This window comes from Cryptomeria japonica, chromosome 5 (genome assembly GCF_030272615.1).
Source record: "Cryptomeria japonica chromosome 5, Sugi_1.0, whole genome shotgun sequence".
Taxonomy (NCBI): Eukaryota; Viridiplantae; Streptophyta; class Pinopsida; order Cupressales; family Cupressaceae; genus Cryptomeria; species Cryptomeria japonica.
In genome coordinates this window covers 759,229,931-759,255,976 of record NC_081409.1, presented here as the reverse complement: position 1 = coordinate 759,255,976, position 26,046 = coordinate 759,229,931, and the positions used below count along the sequence as shown (strand labels likewise).

Genomic DNA, 26,046 nt, shown 5'->3' with positions numbered 1-26,046 from the left:
TCTTCTTTGTAAATCACATCCTAAATAATTCATGATCTAGCAAATCATTGAGTCATTTAGATCCATGATCCTATCAATCACCTTATTTACTTTGCTAATTTAACAAACCTTCTAAGATGACCTCCCTTGACATCTTGGTCCTAACATCCCTAAGCAAATGTTATCAATGATCGTACCAACCACCCTATCTTACTGCTAATGGACCAAAGAAACTCCCCTTATGACTCCCTGAGCCAATTGAATGTGCTACTTTGCATCCTCTACTTTTATTCCATGATCAAAATTTGTTATTCTAGCCTCCTCATCTTCTTTCATGAGCCTCTTTTTTTTTTTGTTATCTCATGGCCTTTCTAGTCACGAAGTCATTCATCTTTTGTTCCTAGTACAATGTTGCATTGCTCACTATCCCTTGGATTCATCAACTACTTTACTTAGCTATTAGAGGCCTTTTCTAAACATACCAATATCCACATTGCTCCAAGCTCTATTAGAGGTACTCTCATTCTAGATGACACTTTGCAACCATACCTACCTTAGGGGTTTTTGGAAGCACATGGTCAATTTAATGGACATTGGGCTTTAAAATGTGTACTTATGGTTCCTCACCATTTTCCCAAACTCTTTGGGCACATGTAATTTTTTTAATAAATAATCACAATTTACGCTTCTATGCAAAAAACTAAGCTTTACATATAAGAGAGTGGATAATGACTCCTATTGTTAAAAAGAAGTATATTGATTTCTCGATAAGTGTGTTTTCTACTTAAATTTGAGTAGCTAGTGCGTTGCCATGTATATTTTTTATTATGGGAAAAACAAAATTCGGAATCTTCCCCTATTTTAATGGATAACTATTGTTTAGGAATTGAATATAAATTGTGAAAAAAAGGAAGGGTTGAAAATACTGCATAAAAAATGTCATGTGGCTCCACAAATTTCTTTCCCTCTTTTTCAAGATTTGATTCCATAATTTTTCCCAAATTTTAATTGGACAAATTATTATTAATACTATTAATATAAATTTAATAAACAAAAAAATTAAATATTCACTAACTACACAAATAATTCGCAAATAAGTTGAACAGTGATTACCAAACAAAATAAACCAACCAGGTACTGAGAACTGGCCCTAAGATCATGTTATTTCGAAAGAAAATGCTAGAAATCATCAATTGAGGTCCTATACTGCTTATATTTTTCTTGGAATTTATCTGCTTCATATATTTTTTTTCTCTACTACTAGTCTTTTTTGTGAAACTGGCAGCGAGGACACACACAAGTTGGCTGTGTAATCAAATGTCAAAATGCAAGCAAAGTCCACATGTAAAAAGTAAAGATGAGATGCTTGATTGGTTTCAGTAAATTATGAGCATGCTCACAAACCATTCAATATGTAAAGAGCAATTTACAGGGCATTCATTTAGTCTTCAATACAGCGTCATTAACATTACGATGGATGGTTTTCTTCCTCTTTGCCTTGCTGAGCAAGCTTGAATAGTTGAACGTAAAGGCAAGGCCTCGTTTAATGCACTCCATTAGCTAATATTGAGAAAATATTTATCATTCTTACATAAAACCAATACCAGCTAGTTGCATGTTTCATAGCTTTACATTTCAATAGAAAATCTATATAACCAAGCATTTAAGAAAATAATTGAATCAGATGCCATGCAAAAAGCTGCAGATGCCACCCTGATTAACATTGTAGGTTAAGATTTACGAAAGCAAGAAGCAGAACGCTAAGAGCCTGCTACCACTAAATTTTTTATAAATACTTACCAGCTCCATGATACAATGTAGCCAAGAACGCTATCTTAAAAGAGTTCTTGTCAGCTGCAGACATATATGGCTATACATATGCAATCCTTAAACTCTGCCATGTTCTTTCTATTATAGACGATTTTCCAGACGGATGTTTTTCTTTTGAAAACAACATAAACTACAATCTAGAAAAATAATGAATCAACGGAAGCAATATTGAAATTGAAAATCTTCTGTTAGACAGTATTTTGGGGATGGGTATAGCAGGGGACAAGAGGATGCATTTCAGAGATGGCAGGGGATGGTAGTGCGCACACATACACACACACACGTGAAACCCAATTTTTCACAAGGTTATAACTCTACTGTGTTCTGTCGTGGAATATATTCTATTATAGACGATTTTCCAGACATGTTTTTCTTTTGAAAACAACAAAATACAATCTAGAAAAAGAATGAATCAACGGAAGCAATAATGCAATGAAAATCTTCTATGTTTGACAGCATTTTGGGGATGGGGACGGCAGGGGACAAGAGAATGCATTTCAGAGATGGCACGGTAGTGCACACACACACATATGAAACTCAATACTTTACAAGGTTAGGTATACATGACAGAAAAAATCAAGTTTAGACATTCATAGAATGTATCAAGTTCAATATTCAATGTATCATGTTTATTGTTTCTAGAATAGCAGAAATAAAACTAGAAATTTCTGATTTCATTGTTCAATGTTTTCATTGCGACGAAAGGCCCAAAGGCTACAAAATTATAAATGAAAGTATACTGACAATATACAGTCTTGCAACTGTATGCTCTCGTTTGGTATATTTATAATTTCACTTTACAACTGTATGCAATCATAGAGTTGCTAATTTATGAAAAGGATAACAATTGCACATAGTCATTCAACAGGGGTACCTTTTCATTACATAGTTGTATGCAGTCATTCAACAACTGTAAATTTTCTTTCCGTTGTTGCATATGCAGGTAGAAAATTTTCCATTGAAGAAAACAGTAAGAAATATATGTTGTCATTATAATTTCATTCTGCAGTTGTATGTAGTCATTCAACAGTTCTAAACTTTCATTTTATAACTGTATGCAGTCATTCAAAAGTTTTACACTTTATTTCCAGTTGTATGAAATCGAGATCTTTGTGTTGTAGTATTTTTTTGGTTTAAAAATTTGCAGAGGGTACCTTTTCATTACATAGTTGTATGCAGTCATTCAACAGTTCTAAACTTTCATTTTATAACTGTATGCAGTCATTCAAAAGTTTTACACTTTATTTCCAGTTGTATGAAATCGAGATCTTTGTGTTGTAGTATTTTTTTGGTTTAAAAATTTGCAGACAGCCAGGGGAGCATCTGACTGTCCCTAAGACAGTCAAAGGATATCTCAGATGTCTTCATTCGTCCCTGAGATCTTAGGCCCCTATGGATGCCATCCTGATAAATCATCCCCAGTTTCCTTGATGACAAGAGATCACTTAGGGAATTCCCTGTCATTCCATTGTATCGGGGATGCCAGGGGGATAGGGATCAAGGTTTGGAGGGGATGATGCACCCGTGTAACCCTGAAAATCTTCAGTAATAAACATTTAAATTATTTAAGAAAGTTTAATAATTATCTATTTTATTTCCTAGATTTTGGCTCCTCTCCTCTTGATTAAGTGCAAAGTCCTTAAGCTACTTTCACATGTTATGAGAAAAAGATCACAAAATACCCATCAGCCCTCACCAGGACGATCCAAGGTATACCCTATATCCTTAGTTGGATATGCCTTTTCTCCAACAGGCACCTACCTTGATTTGTCATGCAAGAGACATTTTCCACACCAAATATCCAAGTTTACAAATAAATAAATAGTTTCCAAAATAATTGATCAACCAACATACATTCTCAAATCATTCATTATAGTATATGCCATTTAATCTTTTAACAATTCACATAGATGTTTTATTTAACATAATTTACCCCAACATGAATCAAAGGAACATTAATCTTTGTACACATTTCACAAAAAGTTTCCTCAAATTAAATTAAATTTGTAAATGGCTCCTCAAAACACGTAACAATTCATAAATTTGCATCACTATGTATGATTGCTAATGGAAGAAGGCTTAAGTACAGAAAAATACTAGTGATATTTATCTAGGTGATATCTGAAAGCATGATAACCAAATAATATACATTATTTTCAGAAAATATCTGAGGACAAATATTTAAGGTTCTCAAGGAAGCCAACAAATTGATTTAGGAAGAAATTCTATACAATCATGGCAAATTCATTTATCTCAACTCAACATCATGTACTTTTACGGAGTAATCTATATAAGGAGCTCCATATATGCAATCTATATTCATCAATTATCCTAATGATGAGTCACAAAGTGTAAGCCAAAGGCCAAAACATCGCTTGTTTCAGTTCTTTGATATCAGTTTGTAGACAGACTTTTCCACAAAAACTATTGTTCTCAAATAGATTCATTTAGTTCAAGAAAGCAGCACAGACTGTTTGATTTTCTATCATCAGAAAAGTGCCCAACAAACTACCTTTTTGCTGCCACCAGTGAAATAAGATTTCATCCATTTCATGTGGCATTACATAATTATTGACTGTGACCATATGCTTGTTAGATCAACCAATATCAGAAACCACCAATTCGGAGAATGGCATTTCAATGGCTGAATCGGCCCAAAGAATGGTAATAAGATACAATCCAATAAATAGAACTCGCAAGGAAGCTTGAAGTCATATCAAACTTTTCTTTCCCTCGATGAAGCTACAAGGAATACAACAGCAGCTGTAAACATTGTTAGCATGCCTGCAAGTAGCATGTAAGTTTTTGCTGAAGAGTTCCTATACTCTCCAAATAAGACTACACCCCAAAATGTGCCAACTAAGGGTAATGCCTGCAATGGAAAAAACATATTAATTAAGGAATATGAAGTCTGGATCTCAGGTGCAATAATAATAGTCATGAGTACATTGACTTCCTATTTTAAATCAAATCATAATTGTGCTTGGAAGGTCAGGATATATGGATTCTGATCTTAAGCATATCTCTGCTCAAATTGCCTTTTTACCTTAATTTATATGTTAGCATTTTGATATTTCTGAATTTTAACACAGATAGATCTACTATAAGGATGGAAATAGGCAACTCACTTCGCTATATTAGTACAAACTACTATAGTATGATCACAACAAATCCAAACATATATGGATATAGATGTTAGCATAACAGCTGGCCACAGACGACAGTAGTTTATTACTTCCTTTTTAGGAAACAGTAAATCATGATTGTCATAGGAAACATAATGATATAATACCTGCACAGCATCAGCTGCTGCATACCCTGCAGCTTGGCCACCCATGAACTGAAATCCATTACCCAACCCACAAACAACACCTGCCGCAATTGCAAAATGACGACCTTTGTTGTCTGAGAAGTAGTTTGACAGAGATGATGATGGAACACCAAGAATTGGGAAGTAGAGGAGCCATATGTTCACCAATATTGCAATCATAAAGAAAGCTGTAGAGAAATAAAAGAAGGCTGTGTAAACAGATAAATGGGACACTTCAGGTTTCAATAAATGCAACTGGTCATTTGTTGCAAGGTTGAATAGAGGAGAGAACAACGCATAGCAGGTTCCTGTCAAGAATGCAAGCACCAGTCCAAGAAGAACACTAGAACCCTTAACCTGCAAAGCATATTTGCAAATGATATTTTAATGTTAAATGGTTGCATGCAAATTCAAACCAAATACTAACTGCTTGCTGCATGTGCAGGTACTTCATAGCAACATATCACTTAGTCTAACCTTTATGGCTCTTTGATGTTCAATAAGCTCAAACGATTCTTTGCTTACTGCTTTATATTGTTTCTGTCCTTGCTGTTCTTGTACACTCCTGACAAAATGGTCACCTCCCTTGACATTGCCTTCACCTAAGATAACAGGAAGTCAAGCATTAGATTGTTTGTGCTCAAGCTTTATTTGTTGAAGACATTCAGATATCCAATCCCATCTGGAAAGACCTTGTTTCTTGAAAGAAGGATTAAATCAGAATATTAAAATGGTATAGCTAAAGTCAAGACTTCAACAAAATACCAGAAGCCTTCATCGATATAAATGAGAAACTCATCCAAAACCAAAAAATATGTTCTAGGGAATATGTATGCTTACCAATTAATTAGTTATTTCTTCACACCCTAATAAAACAAATCAAATTTCAGGCAGTCAAAGGATTATTGCTTTTGGTTCTCCAGATGTCTTCAGGATGTTGCCTGCATTTTGGTGGCTCGGGGATGGAGATGGAGTGTACCTCTTCTGTCCCTCAGATGTTTCAGCACACAGAATTGTACGAGACACATTTCTGTTTCTTTTCTTTTTTTTCTGATATTTTTGTCAATGGAGAATCCCTGTGATGGTTGAGGGATGTCTCGGACTACTGGGCATGTCCTAGGCACTTCATGGTGTCCCCCATGGTATGAGAAATCCCCTAATCATCTCGAGGATACCTAGATGTCCTAAATGGCTTGCAAAATGTAGAAAGGCATACATCTAGAAAAGGGAAAAAATGGGAGCTCATACAATCAAAATTTGTATATTTTTTAATGTGTACTTTATATGCTGCCCCTGGTCCTATCCCTGCCTTCAGCAAAATGCCACAATCTGATAAAAAAATTGTTGTACCTTGAACTTGGAGAAACAAACTTCATGACAAGACAAATATGACCTAAAAACTCTATAGAGAACAACTTGGATCTTGCTCACCCAAACAAGCATGCTAAATACCATTCTTATATTAGATATTCAGATCATTACCTAAATCTTTTTTACTTTCCAGTTTTAGACCATATATTTTCTATATTTGTTTTACTATCTTTGTTGACTTGTCAACAATTTTTTTCGACCCATGTTATCATTATTTTGTCTTCATTTATTCTCAGCCTCAAGATCCTGTTAATCCTACTTCATCTATTTTTCTTGTTTATTAATCTTCATTACCCAATGCCCTTTCTTCTCTTCGTGTTCACAATCTCAAAGGTTGTTGATAATTATTAATTGTTAAAACCCACCAAGTTGATGACATTGGCTTGAATTTTTATGAAGGATACTTCACATGGCATAGCAAATGAAAGGGACTGCATAGTGATAGTATTGCAGAAAACTTGTATTACTTTTTGCTTTAAGATTTGTTGATTAATGACCTGATCCAAGCAGCATCTAATCTATGACTGCCAGTACCAATGAACCAATTTTATGGTCTGTAGTAACCCCTAACCAAGTTATAAGGTCTGTGGGGTCACCAAGTTCCGAAACCAATGTTCTTAGTATAGCCTACTGAATGCTCCATCATATATTGCACACAATAGTAGTACCAGTTTCCATTGATAATATTTGTGTTACCATCCTTTATGACATAATACATAGCTTGACCATAACTGACCTAAGGCAGTGAGTCACTTGCAGAAGAACTACCATTTCATTTTCCATAATGGTTCCTTAACTTTTGCAGCACTGTATTATCCAATCAAAATGTATATAGATAATAACATATAGAAGAGAAGATAGAGGAAGATAGACAGCCATTCATATCTTTCAAGAGAATCTCATATACATAACATCCAGATTTATAAAAATCAGTTGCAACTCCATATCTTGCCCATATTTAATTTCTGAATGTCCATTTCTAGATTTTTATTTGATATTTGCTTCCATATAGAGTTAAAAAACCATGAGCCCGAATCATACAATATTACAACACAAATTAGTTGTGAAGCAAATACAGATCAAACAACAAAATAATCAATCAGATCAACAACACAGAGGATTTATGTGGTAAAACCCTAGTAATATGCCAGAGAAACATCCATGGGGCAAAGTATTGGTATTCTGATTTCTTGGAGAAAACAAAGAACAGTACAATCCTCATGTGGCCACCACACAAATATATAATATTTTCAACACATCCACTACCATGAGATCTAGGGCTTATTCATGAATCACCCAGATTTACTCTCTAAGAAGAGTAGGTTTTTTAACCATAGAATTTTACTTTGGGTGCTACTACCTCCAAACCTCCATTTGTGAGAGTTTCAACCTGGCAAACCCTGCACCCTCTTGGAACCCCCTAAGGTAGGTTGGTCTCCAAACCATGCCAGTTGCCACAAACAGGTCCAAAATGTTAAGACCTCTTTTTAGAATTGTCACAATTCCAACAAATAGCACATTTGTATTCTAGCATTTTATAGCATTGTCCATTGAGTATTCCCTAGTATCACAGACGCTGTTTTTGGCAGATATCAATACATGTCATAATATCCCTGTTTCAGATCACTAGCCGTTACAATAGAACATATCTTTTGCTATATTTCATGGCAAGAAATACTTGAAATTTGCAAACATTTGGCTGAAACAACCAAACACAATTTTGTTCATATTTGAAAAGTGTATATCATATATTGTTTAGAATGGAACCAAAAATATTTTGGAACTATTTTTCAAACCATGCAACTACTTCAAAATGATGAACTCACAATGCCAAATCCCTGGTCAATCTGGTAACTTTCAACTTCAGAGTTGTATATCCTGTTTGGTTCAACAACTGGCTGGCTTTTAAGGCAAAAAATTGAAAATAGTAAATTGGATGAAATTTAAGACTTAGTTTATGTCATTCATTTAGAAGACTATGGAAAAGTACCTCCAAGAGGTATGCTTCTATTCAAGGCAACTTCGGGTTTCCATTTCATATTTATAAGGAAATCTTCTTATCATTTGATGATCATCAAATTTCATGCAACGAAATAACTGTTATAACTGATTGCATATGTGAGCTGAATTACTGCTACATATCTGACGCAGCACCAAAGTGGGTCAAATGAATAACTGGCAAAAAATGCATAGAGCCACAATAGAAGCATTAGAAGAAATGGAAAGGAATGTAGAAAAATGGAACTTTTATTAGATTTGCAGAAATTTTACAACATATGGACGACCCTTTATTACAAAAAGAACCAGAAAACAAATAAACCCAGCAAAAGAAACACCCAACCTCAATAGAGAGAAAGGTAACCAGTCCAATCCCAAACTAGCCTATGCGTACCAACAACTAGGATTCTTCTGAAATAAAACACCATAAAATAGAAAAAAGTCATAATGTTTGGTTGTAATGTCCCCGTTTTTACACTAGTTTTCAGGGTTTTCTGTAGGTTTACAAATGCACTGGGAGGGTTCCAGCGTTCTTGGTGAGCTCTATATCAATTTCAGTGGGTTTCAATAGCAATTGCTATTTATAGTAAGTACTTGTGTGGCACTCATCTTTCTGGCTTTGTTCTCTATAGTCCTTGGAGAAAACTGCTACTTATAGTAAGTGCCTACCTAGCACCAATCTTTCTAGGTTATTCTGGGTTTGTTCTCATTGGTTATCAGAGAAACTGCTATTTATAGTATGTTCTCGTGTTGGCATCAATTGTCATCTTTCAGCTTCAGTTGGTTCTGGCAAGGTTTCTTAAGGTGATTGGAATTATTTTTAAATATTGACACTTAAGTATTAAAGTGTTATTATTAAGTGTTTAATATTTCGTAAAGTAAATGTCCCCAAGTTGGAAGCCTAGGTTGTGAGAGCTCAAGTTGTTTTTAAAAGGTGTTATGGGGGCCTTTTTGAGGGAAATAAAATATTTAAAACTTGAATGCCCTAATTTTCCCTTCAAACTCTATAAATTAGAGTTTGAGCTTTCATTTCTTTATATAGAGTTTGCACACATAACAGAATGTTGTTGGAATGTACAGATGAATTTCTTTTAGGTATTGTTGAGGACGAAACCCTCTTCAATCTGTTCATTTCGGTGGTGAGAGAGATCCACCCTAGCTGGATTTGGTATTTTCATTCAGGAAATATATTGAGTTTTAATAGAGTTTGGTGATTCAGGTCTTCAGATTGATGAAATTTACATGGGTTTTTTATGGCTGTTTGGACCCATATTTATGGTAAATTTTCTGCAGCATTTATGGTATTGTTTTTTGGTGTGTTTGATTTAAGTTTGCAAGGTTATTTTGCTTATCAAACCCTTGTTTTCAAGCTGGTCCATACAAATACAATTTTGATGCCCTAGTTGGTGGGTTGATCCCATGTTTATGAGTATTGCTTCACATGATTTTGCTATGCTAGGTGAATACTTCCCATGAGAATTTGTGAGAATTTCAGCTAAGTTCACGTCCACTTTCCATTGTGGATACTTTGGGCTGTGTTGGTGAGGGTTTCATGCACAGCCATCTTGTTGGGGTGCTAAATTCAGAATTGGTAGTGCTGCTGTTGTAATTTGTAAGATGCCACCTTAAATTGCAACCTAATTTTTTGCACTTCTTTCACCCACTCAGCCATGAGGGTATTTTGTCAAACAGTTGACTCCCTTACTAATTGAATTCTTTCCCATGTCATTTTAACAAATACTTTGCTTCTCTGATCTTATAAATGGTTTTCAGATTTTAAGTTACTGATGTTTGTTTGGAAGTTTATTTTGAAAGTTCTTGCTAACATCTAAGAGAAGTATTCATAAATAAGAACTCATAGCGGATACACATATACAGATTTCTTTCATTAAATCCCTGTGTACAGAATACAGATGCAGACTTGAATTTTTTGACCTTAATTTGATAGCAGAAATGTTGCCTAAATCCAAGACAAATCATGCTAGGCAAGCTCAGCTTTCAACAATGATAAGAGGACAACAAGCACAATTAGCAACAACAAATCATGAAGTTTTTTAATCTGAACAAGGGCCACGCAAGTCCAAGAACTCCAATGTTGAATTAAACTCTGTCTACATGTTGTGACCATTTCACACATCGCCCCATTAAAATGGGGATCCCCTCTTTTTGCTTTTGTTTTGCCTGTTCTTCTCTCTGCTTTTAGGATTTTGAGTAAGTGAGTGAGTCGTCTGGACTAGGGTTAAGCCTTAGGAGTTGCCTTTTGATATTTTCAAGCCGAGTCCAGTCTAATTTTGAAAGATTATTAAGCATCCTCACGGAGATTGTAATTTTGAAATAGCTTGAGTCTGTCAGGAAGTTGAGTATGTCTCAGGATGGGTCCAGTCAGGATTTTGAGGGCAAATTCAAGTTAGGTCTAAAGTGTTAGCATTTTAATGATTAAATTATACGTTTTGTCTGGGCAAACTTTAACCAAATTTTGGAAGCAAGGTAACCGATTCCTGGACTTGAAGACGACCTAACCCTGCATGATGAAGTGATCTGAAGACCTAAATTTTTGATATTTTGGCTTATAAGGGCAAAATCGCTCCTGTCCCTCTCTCAGGGACCAGGGCGAAAGTGATATTTGGTGCATCTTGGTTATTGACTTGTTTTAGTTGTTTTATGCAAGGTCGCCAGGGGATACAATTGGACGTAAATTGAAGATTTTGAAGATTTTGAAGACTCAAAAATGACAAGTTTTTAAGGTTTAAGACCAAATCGCTCCTGTCCTTCACTGAAGGACCAGGGCAAAATGGCTTACTTAGCTTGTTTTGGGCCTCATTTGATCAAACTGAAGCATAAAGGACGCAAGGAAAGATGAAGTGAACGTAATTGAATATCCAGACTTAGTCAAAAAGTAGTGAAAGGTTGAAATCGTTGTCTAAAGGACAAATCGCTCCTGTCCCCCACCCAAGGACCAGAGCGATTTTCTTCAAAGCACACCTTCTTGGACATTTTTGGATTTGGACTTTTGTTCATAGCTTGCAAAATGATGGTATTTTCCCCAGCAAAGGAAATTTGAGATGAAAATTATAAAGATTTGACCTTGAGGACCAAAATCGCTCCTGTCCCTCACTGAAGAACCGGAGCTTGTTTTTCAAAGTTGCACTGTTCTTGCAGGATCAAGACAATTTTATGATTGGAAGAGATCAAGGAGGGCATGTCTTGTCCATTGAATATAATTTGAGTAATCGACAAGCAAGGAAATATGCTAAGATGACAAAATCGCTCGTGTCCCTCACTGAAGGACCGGAGCTTGAATTCCAAGTTTGCCTTATCCTTGCAAGATTTAAATGATTTCGCGATTTGAGAAGGACAAGGAAAGTACGTTTTGCTCATTGAATATAACTTGAATGGACCACAATGGAGAAAATCGATCCAAATTGGCTAAGGTGCTCCTGTCCCTCTCTCAGGGACCAAGGCGATTTTTAAAGGAAGTTCCTGTCCCTCTCCCAGGGACCAGAGCGATTTTCCCTCAAGACAAGTTTTTGGCAAAGGAAAAGCAAGTTTTTCGTTTGAGAGGAGTAAAGGAAGGCATAATCGATCCATTGAAGATAATTTTGAAAGATTGCAAAACACAAGTGGAGCCTATAATGGCCAAGGCGCTCCTGTCCCTCTCCCAGGGACCAAGGCGAAAAATGCATTATCAAGTCTTCCCTTCCAAATTTGGTCGAATCCAGGCCAAGGCACATGATGGCGATGATATTTGGAATGCTTCAAAGAAGAACGAAGTTACAAAAAACCACAAAACTTGATGAAATGGGCTAAGGCGCTCCTGTCCCTCACCAAGGGACCAGAGCGAAATCTTCAAATTTGCTTGATTGCCTAACATTTTGGAGTGCTACTTTCGTTTGCAAGACTCAAGATGGATTAAGGAACAATGTTTTACGCCTTGAAGATAATTAGATATTGATATGATTAAGGATTTGTGCCATGGACTAAAGATCGCTCCTGTCCTTCATTGGAGGACCAGGGCGATTTCTATAGAATCAATCATTCCTTTCCAAAACCACGTCAAGGCGAGATGATGCAAAGTGAGAAATGTCTTTAGGAAGATAATGAACAAGGAATTAACCTCAAAATCGACAATTTTAAGCTCAAAAGCAAAAAAAATCGCTCCTGTCCTTCATTGAAGGACCAGGGCGAATATCCTTGGAAGAGCTCATTTGGTATTGGAGAAACGAGTTTGGCATGCATAGAACAAACAAGGAAGATCATTGATTGCCCTGCAACATGAATTGGCGATTGGAAAAGACAAGAACCAAGAGCAAAGGGTGGGATCGCTCCTGTCCCTCACCAAGGGACTAGGGCGAAAATATTTTAAGATACACTCCTTCCAAAGATGGAATAAATCAAACTCAAGATTCCAAGCGAAAAGGCCATTTTGGACGTCCAGGATAAAACTTTGAACGCGAAAAGCAAGAAATGCAAGGCCAAAGATAAAAGGGCGCTCTTGTCCCTCTCCCAGGGACCAGAGCGATGTTGTTGATGTCCCAAATACCTCCCATGCTTAGGCACCAATATTTTTTTGAATTACATTAAATGCCAAATTCGCTAAAAAGATTAAAATATTTTAATTAAATTGGCATTTAATAAGTTCGCATAAGGCATTTAATAATTAATTTAGGCCTTTAAAAAATCGAAATTTTAATTGCAAAGGCATTTAAATTAATTATTATTAAATTAAATAAAAAAGGAGAGCGCTTGGGATGTTATTTTAATATTTTTATAAAGGTCGGCCTCCTCTTTTATTTAATTTTTATTTATTTTAGGCTTATTTTCCAAGTCGGCCTATGGGAATTGCAATGCATGAGCGCCTATATAAGAAAGGTATTTTGAAGCATTTTAATCCATCATTCAATCATTGTTTAAATGCGATTTGGAGAAGTGCGAATTTCAATCCAAGAAGAAGTGCGAATTTCAATCCAAGAAGGAGTGCGAACTTTGTTGGAGGTTAGAGGTGGAGCGAGTTTTCCTCAAGGCATTGAAGACCCAAAGGGTGGTGAAGTTGATGAAGGAGGCGCATTTGCTAGAAGACTTTGATCTTCATTTTGCCTAGCGAATTTCTTAATTTTTGCATCATTTTTTAGAGCTAGTTCTCAAAGAGAGGTATGGCAAGATCTTCCTTGTTTAAATTTTTGAAATTTTGAATTTCCAATTGCATAGTCATATTTAGGAAATGATAATTCAAAGACTTATCATGAAGTTTCCTAAATTTAAAACTTAAATCCAGTCTATATTTCTAAGTTCCAAGGTATATTGCTCATTATGAAATGTTGTGTAGGTGTCAAGATGGCGACCCCAAAGGCAGGAGCATCCACCAGTCGTCCAGCCCTCATGAAGGAAGATCAAAGGAATGAAGAATTGGAGACCAAGATCGTGTCAAAGTGGAGCAACATTGGAGATACCAACTTGGGAAACTTCAGTGTGAAGAAGTTTCGAGAGGTCCCTTATATTGGAAAGCCATCACCTGTCGCAAGGAGAATAATCGAAAGTGGCATTATCAAGGCGGCCGGCTTCCCTCCAGCAATCCAGTGCCATGAGCTAATGATCGAGTGTGCTCACCATTACGACCCACAGTCAAGATCGATAGTGTCCAAGGAAGGAAACACTTTGGCTTATCTTTCAGAGGAGGCTATCAGTGAAGCTCTCCATCTACCAGAACATAAAGATATGATTTACAAAAGCTTGGAAGGAGCAAGATCCATGTACGAAGATGATCCAGACACTTGCTTGAGCATCATCAACAAGAATTGGTTACTCAAAAGTCGTCCTCGCCTGAGCAAGATTCCCAACACACCACATAGGATCGACTTCCAGGAGGAGTACAGAGATTTGATAACCTTACTCAATCGAGTTACAGGGGCTCCTCAAGCCTTCTATTTTGAGAAGTGGATGTTCTTCTTCATCCAAGTGATAGTTCAAGGAAAAGGAACAATTCATTGGGCTAGAATCATTAGCCATTGCTTGGACGTGCAGTTGAGAAGATTGAAGGCTACCAAGTCATTCCACATGAGCTCATACATCATATATGCCTTGATCAGGAGTTTTGAATATGCAAGACTACCTCACAGAGGAGCGATTGGAAGAGGACCTGGAGAAGTCAGAGTTTGTGACTCTTATGTTCATTTGCATCATCCACCAGGAAGTAACTACAAGTTAGTCAATGATACCTTCACAATGAACATCACCAGGACACTGCAAGGTGGGATTCACAATCGGCTATCTCAAGAGGCACAGGAACTTGTAAAGAGGCATGGTGCCTAGTTTATTCAATTTCAGAAGTTTACATATATTAGAGTTCATGGGTGTCCTTCACCTCCATATATGTTGCCAAGATATCCGACAGACTGGATAGTACTACTTGAGGTGACTAAGCAGTTGGCAGCTTATGCGAAGGCATTCAGACATAGGCATGGAAATGGAATTCCTGTACCTATCATACTAGGAAATTCAGTTGAGGTATGTCCTAATGCTCCAGCTTTAGATGATGCAGAAAGAGAGTTGGCCTTATATTCATTTTCATTCTTTTCATTGAGGGAGAATTTTGATCCTTATGGGTATATAGAAGAGACAGTTGGTAGAAAATACAAGCATGAATGTCAGGTAGAGGACTTTTGGATGAATCTCTCAGATGATTTAGAAGTAAAAAGAAAGATGCATTCCAGATTGCCTTTGGATTTCATCAGGAAATGCAAAGTTTATAGAGTGGCCGATCAAGCTCAGGACAGTGGCAGGCACCTCCAGTCATCCTATGATAGAGAGGAAAAGGCAATAAAGATAGATTGGAATGAACCTCAGGTTGTGGACTTAAAAGCTTTGATGGCCCTAGTTTTGTCTTGTACTCGCAGATGGGTTGATGTGCAACATCAAAAGTTGAGAGAGCAGAACATATCTATGACTTTTACTTTGGAGGAAAGATCAGCAGAAGGAGGAGCAAGCGCAAGTGAAGGCCATCCTCATCCTAGAAGCACAAGCGAAGGCAATCCTCACCCCAGGAGCGTAAGTGAAGGCAATCCTCATCCTAGAGGTGCGAAGAGGAAGGAAAGACCTGAGAAAAGAGAATCTTCCAAGAAGAAGCAAGAAGCCAATCGAGATCGCTCATCCGGCACATCTTCTCGACAAGAGAAGAGGACACTTGAAGTGGAGGAATCTATGGAATCAATGGTTTAGAATGATAAACATGAAGAAGGACAGGCATCTCAACGTTCATCAAGTCAATCTCCCCAGGTCAATGAGCTACATGAAGACAAGAATGATGATGAAGCGACATCTCCTCTTCGGAAAGAAGAGCCACTACCTAAAGAAATACAAGTTAGAGAGACAAGGTCCGCCATTCCAGATTGGTTGAAGGAGAGACTAACAAGGGTGATTGTGATCGAAGACGAAGATAATGTGATTGATTTAGATAGCCTTGTTGGAAATTCTCAGGGAGTAACAGAAAAAAGAAGGCCACCAAAATGTCCAAGATGATCAGAGATGAGACAGGGTCCAGGAAGTTGCAGATAGCTACACCGGCAGTGGACAAGTACGAGGGTGAAATCCTTGCAGAAGAATATGATGTAGAAACCGTTGAGCTTGGTCCACTCACCACCGAGCAGGCAATGGATGAGGCAACTGATTCATTCGAAGCACTTAAAGATAAACTTAAGAAAGAAATGGAAAAGAATAGAAAACTTGAGAGAGAGAGAGGTGCTTGGAGAGGCTACTTTAGCCATCTCAGTCAGCCTTTGGGACGTCAGGATCCAGCAGTATCTCCTGTGCAAGCACTTCCCCTTGAATCAGTTGGTGAGGCAGAGAGAGTTAAGAGCTTGGTCCAACTTATGAGCTCTTGGATTGACAAATCCCATACAGTTGCCGTTGAGTTTGCAACAAGAATGATGCAGACCACCCATCGAGCTATCCAGGTCCTTGAGATCATTCATAACCTAATGATAACAGTAGTCACCTTTGCCCACACTAGAGATGTTATCATTCCTGTTCTTCAAGTAATCAGGCAAACACCAAGGAAGACCTTAGCACAAGAAAAGATAATGGATGGAGGAGCTCATAATTTACTCCAGTGGTTTACTTTACTCCAGATGAAGGAAGTTCTTTTCGAGGACACCAGCGCCAAATGCAATCAAGTGGAGGAGGTCATCCATCCAATCCAGGACAAGGTGTTTGGGGTTTTATGTACTATTCTTGGCAGAAGGATCGAAGTTGAGACAGATGTGGATCTTCAAGAGTTGGAAGAAAGGGTCAAGGTCATCTTTTGCAAAGATGAGAATGTTATTACAGATGAACAAAGAGATCAAATGTTTGCTACTATGCTCCTGATTGAGAAAATCAAGGAACTCGAACCTGAATGGGACGTAGCTCTTCTCAAGGCCTTTGATCAGATTATTCACTTGGAGGAACGAATGAGGAATCTTCCCGAGATTCCTATTGCTGAGATTGAGGGAATCGTGTCCAGATTCATTGCATATGCTAAAAAGGAGCATTGGAAAGGGAATAAGGTTCTAGAAGAGAGGTTGTTATAGATGACATGGCACCTTAATTATCATTGGTCTATGTTTCCTAGATTTTTGTGCCAAATTAAATATTTGGCTATGCATTTAATATTGTTCAATAAAAAGGGAACTTTTGTAATAAAACCCTAATTAGGGTTTAGGTGTCAGAATCTCAGCCGTTGATCTTCTTTTGATCTGGGCCGTTCATTGTAATTGAGGATGCTATATATACCCTCATTCATTTTCATTTTGTAATTAGAATAGGAGCAATAAGAAATAGTTAGAAGTTTAGAGCTTTTGGAGAGAAGAAAGTTATTTTGTAGCAAGATTGAGTTTTGAAGAAAGAATTTCAAGCAATTGTTGTCTATTTTGGCTTTGAGATCAATAAAATATTGAAGTTATGGTGTTTTATTGCATTTCTTGTGGCTATCTTCATGGTTGTTTGTTTTCTTGAATCATTCTCAGTCGAAGTAGTATTTAAGTTTGAAGGACTAAGTGTTGGGCTTGATTTTGGTGAGATTTACGTTCCAAACCACTAGCTTCTTACTGATTGTAGGAACGCCTTGTGTGGTCAACTGGAGAGACTTGAATTACTTAAACCTTCAATCGTCATTGAGCTTTGGATATGTGCCTTTGTGGTAGTGTCTATGATCCTTGATGAATTGAAAAATCATTTGTTACCTTAGAAGATCGCATCAATTTCAGTTGGGTTGTTATTTCATGGCAATATTGAAATTGGTAGAATCTTACCAAGTCTAGCCTAAATTGGGTCATTCTTAGGATTAGATTAGAATTTATCCCTTGCAAACTCTACCTTTTGATCTTTTTGAGAACTTATTAGTTTAGGGAAATCTTGTTCCTACAGCTCGGAGGACGTAAGGCCCCTTGATGAAACAGCATTCACAACGACCACTGGTGCTTATCCACACGTAGAGACCCTACATAAAAGAACATTGGAGTCACCCTGATTGATCCTTTTTCGCGACATCTTCAGCAATCAGAGGCTTTATTCAAGAGAGGATAAGGTACCCTTGGGTATTTTATTCTGTGTATGATTGTGTACAAAATACACGTCAACACTACACCAACCAAGATGCTCCACAATTTTCCTCTATACCTCAAGCCTTAACCAAGATAGCGGCTCAAGGTAACACTACCAATGGCAGCCTTAAAGATATTCCTCACATCTAGCAAAGGGAATAGCAGACCTCACGTCCAATAAGGAAAGGAATGATGTCCCAAACACAACCACAATCAATCAAATGCAAGTTGCAGCTAAGGAATCTCACAAAATAACAGCACCCAAACTGCCTAACAAATATTAAGCAAACTGCTATCAACACCACACCTAGGGCACAAAGAAACTCATACCAAGAAACAAGAAACCCACAACTTGCAAATGCAGCAGGAAGCCACGCCCAATAAGCAAGTTCATGCCAAGAAATGAAGATAAATGATGTGCCTATGTTTCCAATGCTACCATGCCTTAGACTTCATAAAATTTATTTAACTCAAACCCTGAATGACAAATTAGATCAAGCTAGGCCTCTACATTTCATTCTACAAGAATTTTGCATTATACCTAGAATCTCTACATTTTTTTCTCTGAAAGAGACAGCACAAATTTGATAAACTCAATCATGAATGCACTGTGAATTACTTAAATGATATCTTCAACAAACATTAGCCAGATTAGATCTTCCACCACGATAGCCAATCTTCTCCAAGAGTGTTTTTATCCTTAGGAAGGCTGAGATGAACCAAGTCCATTCTCACAAACCACAAGGGCTTTCAGACAAAGAGATAATAATCTTCAACATACCAAATCAGCTCACAACCTCCTTATTTAAATCTTTTTCTCGGGGAAATTTCCAGAATCTTCATTATAAAATCACTTTATTATATTTCAAAAGTCCATTCAAACATAATTTATTAATTTCTGGTTATAAGTTGACTGGTTTCTTCAATAATTTGCAGCTACAGAAGTTCTGAGCGGTTTTCAGACCTTGGAGTGGGTCTTACAAGCTGTGATAATTTCTGATCTGAGTGCTTAGAGTGTGGTAATGCATGTTTATAATGACATCTTGACTCAATTTCTTCACTTAAGGACCTTGCTTTGCTAAGTAACAAAGATATTAATGGGCTGTTGTTCACCTACAGACTGAGCATGCTGCTATAAGACACAAATGATCAGTGTTTCTGAAGTTCACTCATTGTGTATTGTAAATAATATATATGTGCCTTGTGAAGTCATGAAGTCCCAATGTTGCCTCTCAAACAATGTTGCCTCTCAAACAAATTGCTGATCTTTATAAAGTATAATCACCATTTTGTTCTTTCTTTAATTTAAGTCATCATCTGGCATACGCAACCTGTGCAACCTTATCTCATATGCATTTATCACTTGTTCCTCATTGATAGAGCTCACTATGAACTGTAGAGTATCAACCATACGCACCATTAGAAGTCCATTCTGCAATTACCTTTTACAAAACTTGAATCCTCATCATTGATCTGAATTGATTGCATAAAATCCATTAGGGCAATCTGCAGATTCATTAACCATTGAACAAAGTACAAACTATCTCCATCAGTCACCAAGAACACACTACAAGTTTGTGCCATCACCTTCTAATCTGTAGGACATCTGCCACTGATTTGGATTAAACTCTAAATCACTAAAATCAAAGGAGAATACTTCATCATACCGTAATCAATGATGCCAATCATCTTATAAAATAACCTGTGATATCATGTGTCATCTCACATTCTTACAGAACGGGCATGAATGAAAGAATGCTGCTACCTTGCATATCAATGCAAGCTTCTAAGTTCTTTTATGTTCCACCTTTATGCCACTATTCAACTAATCTCTTAAGTCTCAGACATCGTGATGCTACAGACCCCCAACTGGAATACTATTTCTTTTACTCATTCTATCATTTTGCATCATTACCTAATCAGCATTTGCAGTATTTCTTTGATGTGCACAATCATCAATCTCATGCAAAGTAAACTGTTGTTTCTTCCTTGACTAATGTAGGCAACCACAGTAGATTCCTTAACAATTATCTACATGTCATTGCTGTGTCAACATTGTTGCACTTGTTGCTTCTACACCTTTAGTCGGCCAGCATGTTAATGAGTTGCTTCTCATACGGTAAACTGCTTATTAATCATGACTTATATGAATTGCTTCCTTGATACAAGTTGCTAATTTCTCTTGTTTGATTGCCATCTTGTATGTGCTCAATATCCACAAACATGTTCCCACTTTCAATAATGATGATTCAATATCCTTCTATCTTTAAACATGTACTTTGCCAAACACCTTGACTCCACAACTAGTCCTTTTGGAGCTTGGTATCTTGTGTGCAATCACGTATCTTCTTTGACATCAATGACAACATTAAATTGTCTGTATAGCTTTGGCATCAATGACAACATATCCAACAGTATCAATCATTGCCTGAAGTTATAGTTGTTGTAAGGACAAAATCCAATGATATTGTAACAGCAGTTGATTCAAAATTTGTAGATTCAAATCTGATAATTTCTATCAGCAATTCACATTCAGACTGCAATTTGTATTGTGTTCTGATTTCAGATTGTATGCTTGGTGCTACTCGTTATGCTTTGGTGAACTTGTTGTTTGAGGCAATTCTGGTTAAAACTATCTTCTAACGCAATGTCCTCTGTATTGGCTCTTAAAAGCTAATGAAATCTGAAACAAATAGAAAACCATTCACCTAAGGAAGTTTGATAAGTGTTTGACAAAAAATTTCCAAAAAAGAGAAGTTGGGGAAATTAAGCAAAAATCAGATCAGTGATCTTTTAACTTATAGCAGCAGAGAATTCCTTGTTCCACTTATGTATGCAAACTGTCTGATAAAATAACTCAGAATGGAAAGGGAAATTTTTATTGGCAAACTGGGGTGGGACACTATATAATCAGCCAGATGAAGTTTATCTCCATAAATCTCCAATTCCAATAATTGATGGTTTGTCTATTTGCTGAAAAAACTTCAAGTTACCATTACAATCTATTGAGTTAGAATGTTCTTCGACTGCTAATATTTCCTTGTGTAGTGATGCTCTAACCAATTATGAGTCGATGGAGTTTTGGGGAGTAGAAGAGTTGATGAGATTGAATGTGATAGCTGATACTGAAAGTCATTTGGTTTCAAAGTGCATACTGATTTCCAGGTGCTATCTGAGTTGTAGGAGACCACTTTGAAGATTGTTAAAGAGAACACAGAGAAGCTGAAAATTGTTGAACATGATATCCTATCTATTTCAACACATCTACCATTTACATTTACTAAAGACAATCTAGATATAGTAAAGAGTAATTTTGAACAGATAATCACAACTTAGTTGCAGGATTAACCTTCAATATCAACAATGTGGATGAACTAATGAAGATTGCAATCAGTATTGCTGCACAAACTTAAGTTGCTTGAGGACCAATTATTGTCTATTTACAGTAAAAGCTTTGTGCAATGACAGATGGATCAAGAAGAATCAGCATGAAAACCTCCAATTATGAAACTCAGCGAATTTTTGGGTTGAGTTCAATTGGTGAAGGAAAAGGATAGTGCGCCATTCTCTTGAGTCTCTAGATTATTTAGACTTAGAGAATTCAAATTCAGCTACTAAAATAGAAATTGATGATTCAAAAAAGTCATTTTTGACTATTTTATATTTTGAGCAAAAGTGTGAGCCTATTTTTGGCTAATTGTAATTCTTTATTTATTTTAGCATTAGTTGTTTTAAGATAGCTTTATGACCTTAGTTTCGAGATAGGGATAAGTTTGTTTTTAAAGCAGGGCCTTTTTGAGATTAGTTTATTCTTATTTTCTCTTTAAAGCTGCCTCTTGAAAGATTATAAATAACTGCCTTGAGGACATAAATTGTAATGAGAGTTTGTACAAGATTTATGCAACATAAGTTTTCATTCAGCTTTGAAATCAATTTATTGCGTTGAGATTTGATGAGCTAGTAATAAGAAGATCTATGTTCAACATTATTCTGTCTTCTTAATCAGTAACTTTGCATGCTTTTAAGCATTGCTGCCTTCAATTTTGCATTTTGTTTAATAGTGTTTGTGGAATTTTTATGTCAAATAAATCCTATTGTTAATACTAATTCATTGATCTCTGTATTAACCATTGAAAAGTATTTGCTTCTAGTTCATTTTGTTATTTAGTTGCACAACGAAAAACTTCATTGTGAAATAAGAACTTTGCAAATCTTGGGTTCTTACCTTCAAGATCAGAAAGATAGGTTCAGATTGCTTTCAATATTTTATTTGCGTACCCCTAGAAGATAAATTGTGTAGTGTGTGCATAAATAGCAATCTAGTTTATCTATTTTACATTTTAGGAGTATCTTAGAGAAGGGAGCTTCCCCTACAAATTTGAAAAAAGGATTTCCTCACACATTGTTCCAATTTGAGTTATCTTGAAAACAACAAATTAAAACATTAACACAAGTTAAATTTGAATAATATGTAACTCATGTAAATAATTTCTGTATATTCGCAATTATTTATCTCTTTTATAAAACCATAAAATTTATTTAAACTTGTATTAAATAAAAGAAAAGAAAAATAAAAAGAATACAAAACCCTGCCTATACATGGAAGGATAATAAAAAACCTGATATCAAAAAAATCTTCAAAACTAAGGAATATAGAGATAAAATTAAAACAAAGTTGGAATCGAAGAGAATGAAACAGAATGCTAAATACAAGATTTTATTACAGATGAAGAAAAATAGCACAAGAAAATTGTATTAAAAGTTCGAAAATCAATAGCACGCACCATTACTAAATTTAATAAATAAAGATTAATTTACTCACATTTATGAACAAGCAAGTCAGACATTGAAGAGTCTCCATCGCTATATATTTCATCTTGGCTTTCCAGTGATCTAAGATAGCAGCACAACACAACTTAGTCAAATGAAATTAAAAGATCTTATCTTTTGAAAGCCTTGAAACTTTTAGAAATGTTATTTAAGAACCAAAAATGGACAATGAACCATTTTAAAAGCAAGAACAAAATCTCATTTTCTTCATTGGCAAACATGTCAAAGACAACTGTCAAAAAGAAAGCATATAAAATTTGAAGGAACTGTTTCCAAGACAACTAAAACTAACAGATAAAAAATTATCAAGCCTTTTCATAAAAAATTGAGTTCAAATATCACTCTCACAAAAATGAGCTTGAACGAATCTTCATTCATTGTGTACATGTGAAGCACATTATTTATAAAGAAAAAATAACACAAATGAACTCTTCTCACCAACTCACATCAAAAATATGTATTTGAACATAGAGTGAAGCAGGTTCCTTAAGGTATTATTATCTTTGCATTAATTGAAAAAACTTCACACATCTTGATACCAATTTGAAATTATTCAGAAAATTGTTCTGAAGACAAAATCAAGTGCGAGGGCCATGCCCTATTAACCCCCAATTTTTCACTAGGTTGGGGAAGAGGAAACTATAAAAACTTGTGAGTTTTTACTTTCCTAGATATAAAATTTATGATGATGATTTTCAAAGACAATCATCATAAATTCATAGTAGATATCAATTAGCAGCTAGCTATTGTACCCACTATTTGGATGGCTTCAAATGATGATGTGACTCCGAATTCCATGTGTATTCAAAAGTCAAATCTAATTGAAAACACTTCCTCATGGTTTTTTTGATTCATTTGATACATTTTTAATTTTGCGGACAAATGTGTTTTTTTTGCAAAATTTTAGTATTTTTTAAGTTGTCAAGCTTTTGCTGAGTCAAAATTTTTAGCCTTGCTGAGTACTCTTCGAGTCTGAGTTTGTAAACTATGATCTATATGTTTGAGCTCACTTACAATACAAATCTTGCAAATTCACTGAAGTAATTTTAAATCACACTCCGCATAACAAAACATCTTATAAACATTTATAAACAAGATAGGCATAACAAATGTCATTGGGAATAATATACTCTATATCACAAGAATACTGAATACTCAATGGGTAGCAACTCCAACAATATGCAAGCATGAGAATTACCATTGATTGATAAAACCTAGTGCAACAAAGCACTTATATGATTTACAAAGGTAATGCATGAAAATAAATAAAAACTAACAATTACTTCTAATCTAAAAATAATTGGTGGTCCAGGAGTCCCAGAGGAATAAGCAAATGCTTCGGGCTTTGAATGCGACTTTCATTGCGTTCATCCCCAAGTGTGAAGGGGCTGACCGGTTAGGCCAATTCTGCCCTATTTCTCTTTGTAATGTGATTTATAAGATCATCTCTAAGTTGATAGCTGAAAGGTTGAAGAATTGGCTTGGGGTGTCATTTCTGAGGAGTGGAGTGGGTTTGTGGAGGGTCGTCAAATCTTGGATGGAGTGGTCATTGCTACTGAGACCATTCATTCTATGGCAGCCTCCAAGGAAAAAACTAAGTTTATCAAGCTGGATATGGCAAAGGCTTATGATAGAGTCCGTTGGTCCTTTCTCCAGAAGATTCTTAGGGCTTTTGGTTTTGTTGATGAATGGATCCAATGGGTAATGAGTTGTGTTTCATCTACCTCATTCTTTGTGCTAATTAATGGAGATCATACTGAGTTGTTTGGTGCGTCTAGGGGTCTTCGTCAAGGGGACACTCTTTCCCTGTACTTATTCATTCTTTTGGCTGAGGGTCTGGGGAGGTTGATTAAGTATAATGTGGGTCTGGGTATTATTCATGGTTGGAGTTGGGGTAATGACATACCTCCTCAGTCCCATTTGCAGTTTGTGGATAATACGGCCCTGATGGGACTAGCTCAGATCAGAGAAGCTATAAATCTACGTAAAGTCTTGGATGTCTATCTTGCTGCTTCTAGCCATTTGATCAATGAGGATAAATCTTCCATTCTCTTCTTCAACACACCTGGAACTATTCAGATGAGGATTGCTCATATCTTGAGATTCTAGGTTGGTTCTCTTCCCTTGACTTACCTGGGTATTCCTATCTCTACTGGTAATCCTCCCAGGGACTCTTGGTAGGGTATTCTGGAAAAATTTCGCATGAAGGTTGAACATTGGACACAAAGATGGTTATCCTTTGTTGGGCGGGTTCAACTGATTCGGTCAATGGTTCATGCTCTTCCGATTTATAGGTGTATGCTCCAAGTGGCCCCAAAGTGGTTTGTGAAGGGATTGGATTAACTGGCAAGGCAATTCTTATGGGCAGGCAACCTGTCCTCCTATAAATGGTGTCTTGTCAAATAGGACTTGGTGTGCAGCTCGAAACAGTTGGGTGGGCTTGGCTTAAGACAGTCTACTTTATTTGGGGAGGCTTTGGCAGCAAAATTGTACTGGAGGTGGTGTGTTGAACAGGATCGAGGTTGGGCTAGGATTTTGTCTTACAAGTATATGCAGAGGATCCTGAAGGAGGAAATCCCAAGATATCCGCTTGCGGGAATAGGCTCTACGATTTGGAGTACTCTCAAGAAAGGGGCTGCACTAATAAAAGGACTTTTTTGGATCTGTAAGAGGGGGGAAGAGGTGCTTTTTTGGTTCGATTCTTGGGATGGCTACCCCCCCATTATTGATCAGTTTCCTAACTTAGGGAATCTTTTCCAGAGGTTCCTGGAGCCAGGGTGGTCCAGAGTGAGTGACTTTAAGTCTGTTTATAAGTGTGAGCTATTGGAGATGGTGCGGTGGAAGGTTCCTAATGAATGGTTGGTTGTTGGTATGGATGAAGACTGCGTTGAGCTTCATGGAATTTTGGCAAGTAGACATTGTAGTTCCCTTAAGGATAGGGATAGACTTGCTTGGTCCCAGAATCCTAAGGGTGTTTTTACTGTTGCCAGTGGGTACCAGGAGTTGTTGTCCCATAGATTGGAGGGGAGGAAGGTGCACTGGTGGAAATATGTTTGGAGAAATTTCTCTTGGCCGAAGTGTAACTGTTTTGCTTGGACTTTGGCTTTGAATAGATGTCTAACCTAGGACAATATTCGCAAGCGTGGGTTCCATGGG

General features: G+C 36.6%; 1 protein-coding gene across 5 annotated transcripts in view; it reads right to left on the bottom strand.

Annotated features, from left to right (window-relative positions):
* Window positions 1–4,100: 4,100 nt before the first annotated feature.
* LOC131036504 (ureide permease 1) overlaps window positions 4,101–26,046 on the bottom strand; it is a 150,968-nt gene continuing 129,022 nt past the window's right edge. For 4 of the 5 annotated variants that reach the window (XM_057968408.2, XM_057968405.2, XM_057968404.2 and 1 more), the window contains 4 exons: window positions 22,883–22,953; window positions 5,597–5,721; window positions 5,102–5,476; window positions 4,101–4,681 (listed from right to left, as the gene is read on the bottom strand). In XM_057968408.2, coding sequence (XP_057824391.1) covers window positions 4,526–4,681; window positions 5,102–5,476; window positions 5,597–5,721; window positions 22,883–22,953 — 727 coding nt within the window. In that variant the 3' untranslated portion in view covers window positions 4,101–4,525. The remainder of the gene's footprint in view (window positions 4,682–5,101; window positions 5,477–5,596; window positions 5,722–22,882; window positions 22,954–26,046) is intronic. The other variant, XM_057968407.2, reaches the window with a different exon arrangement.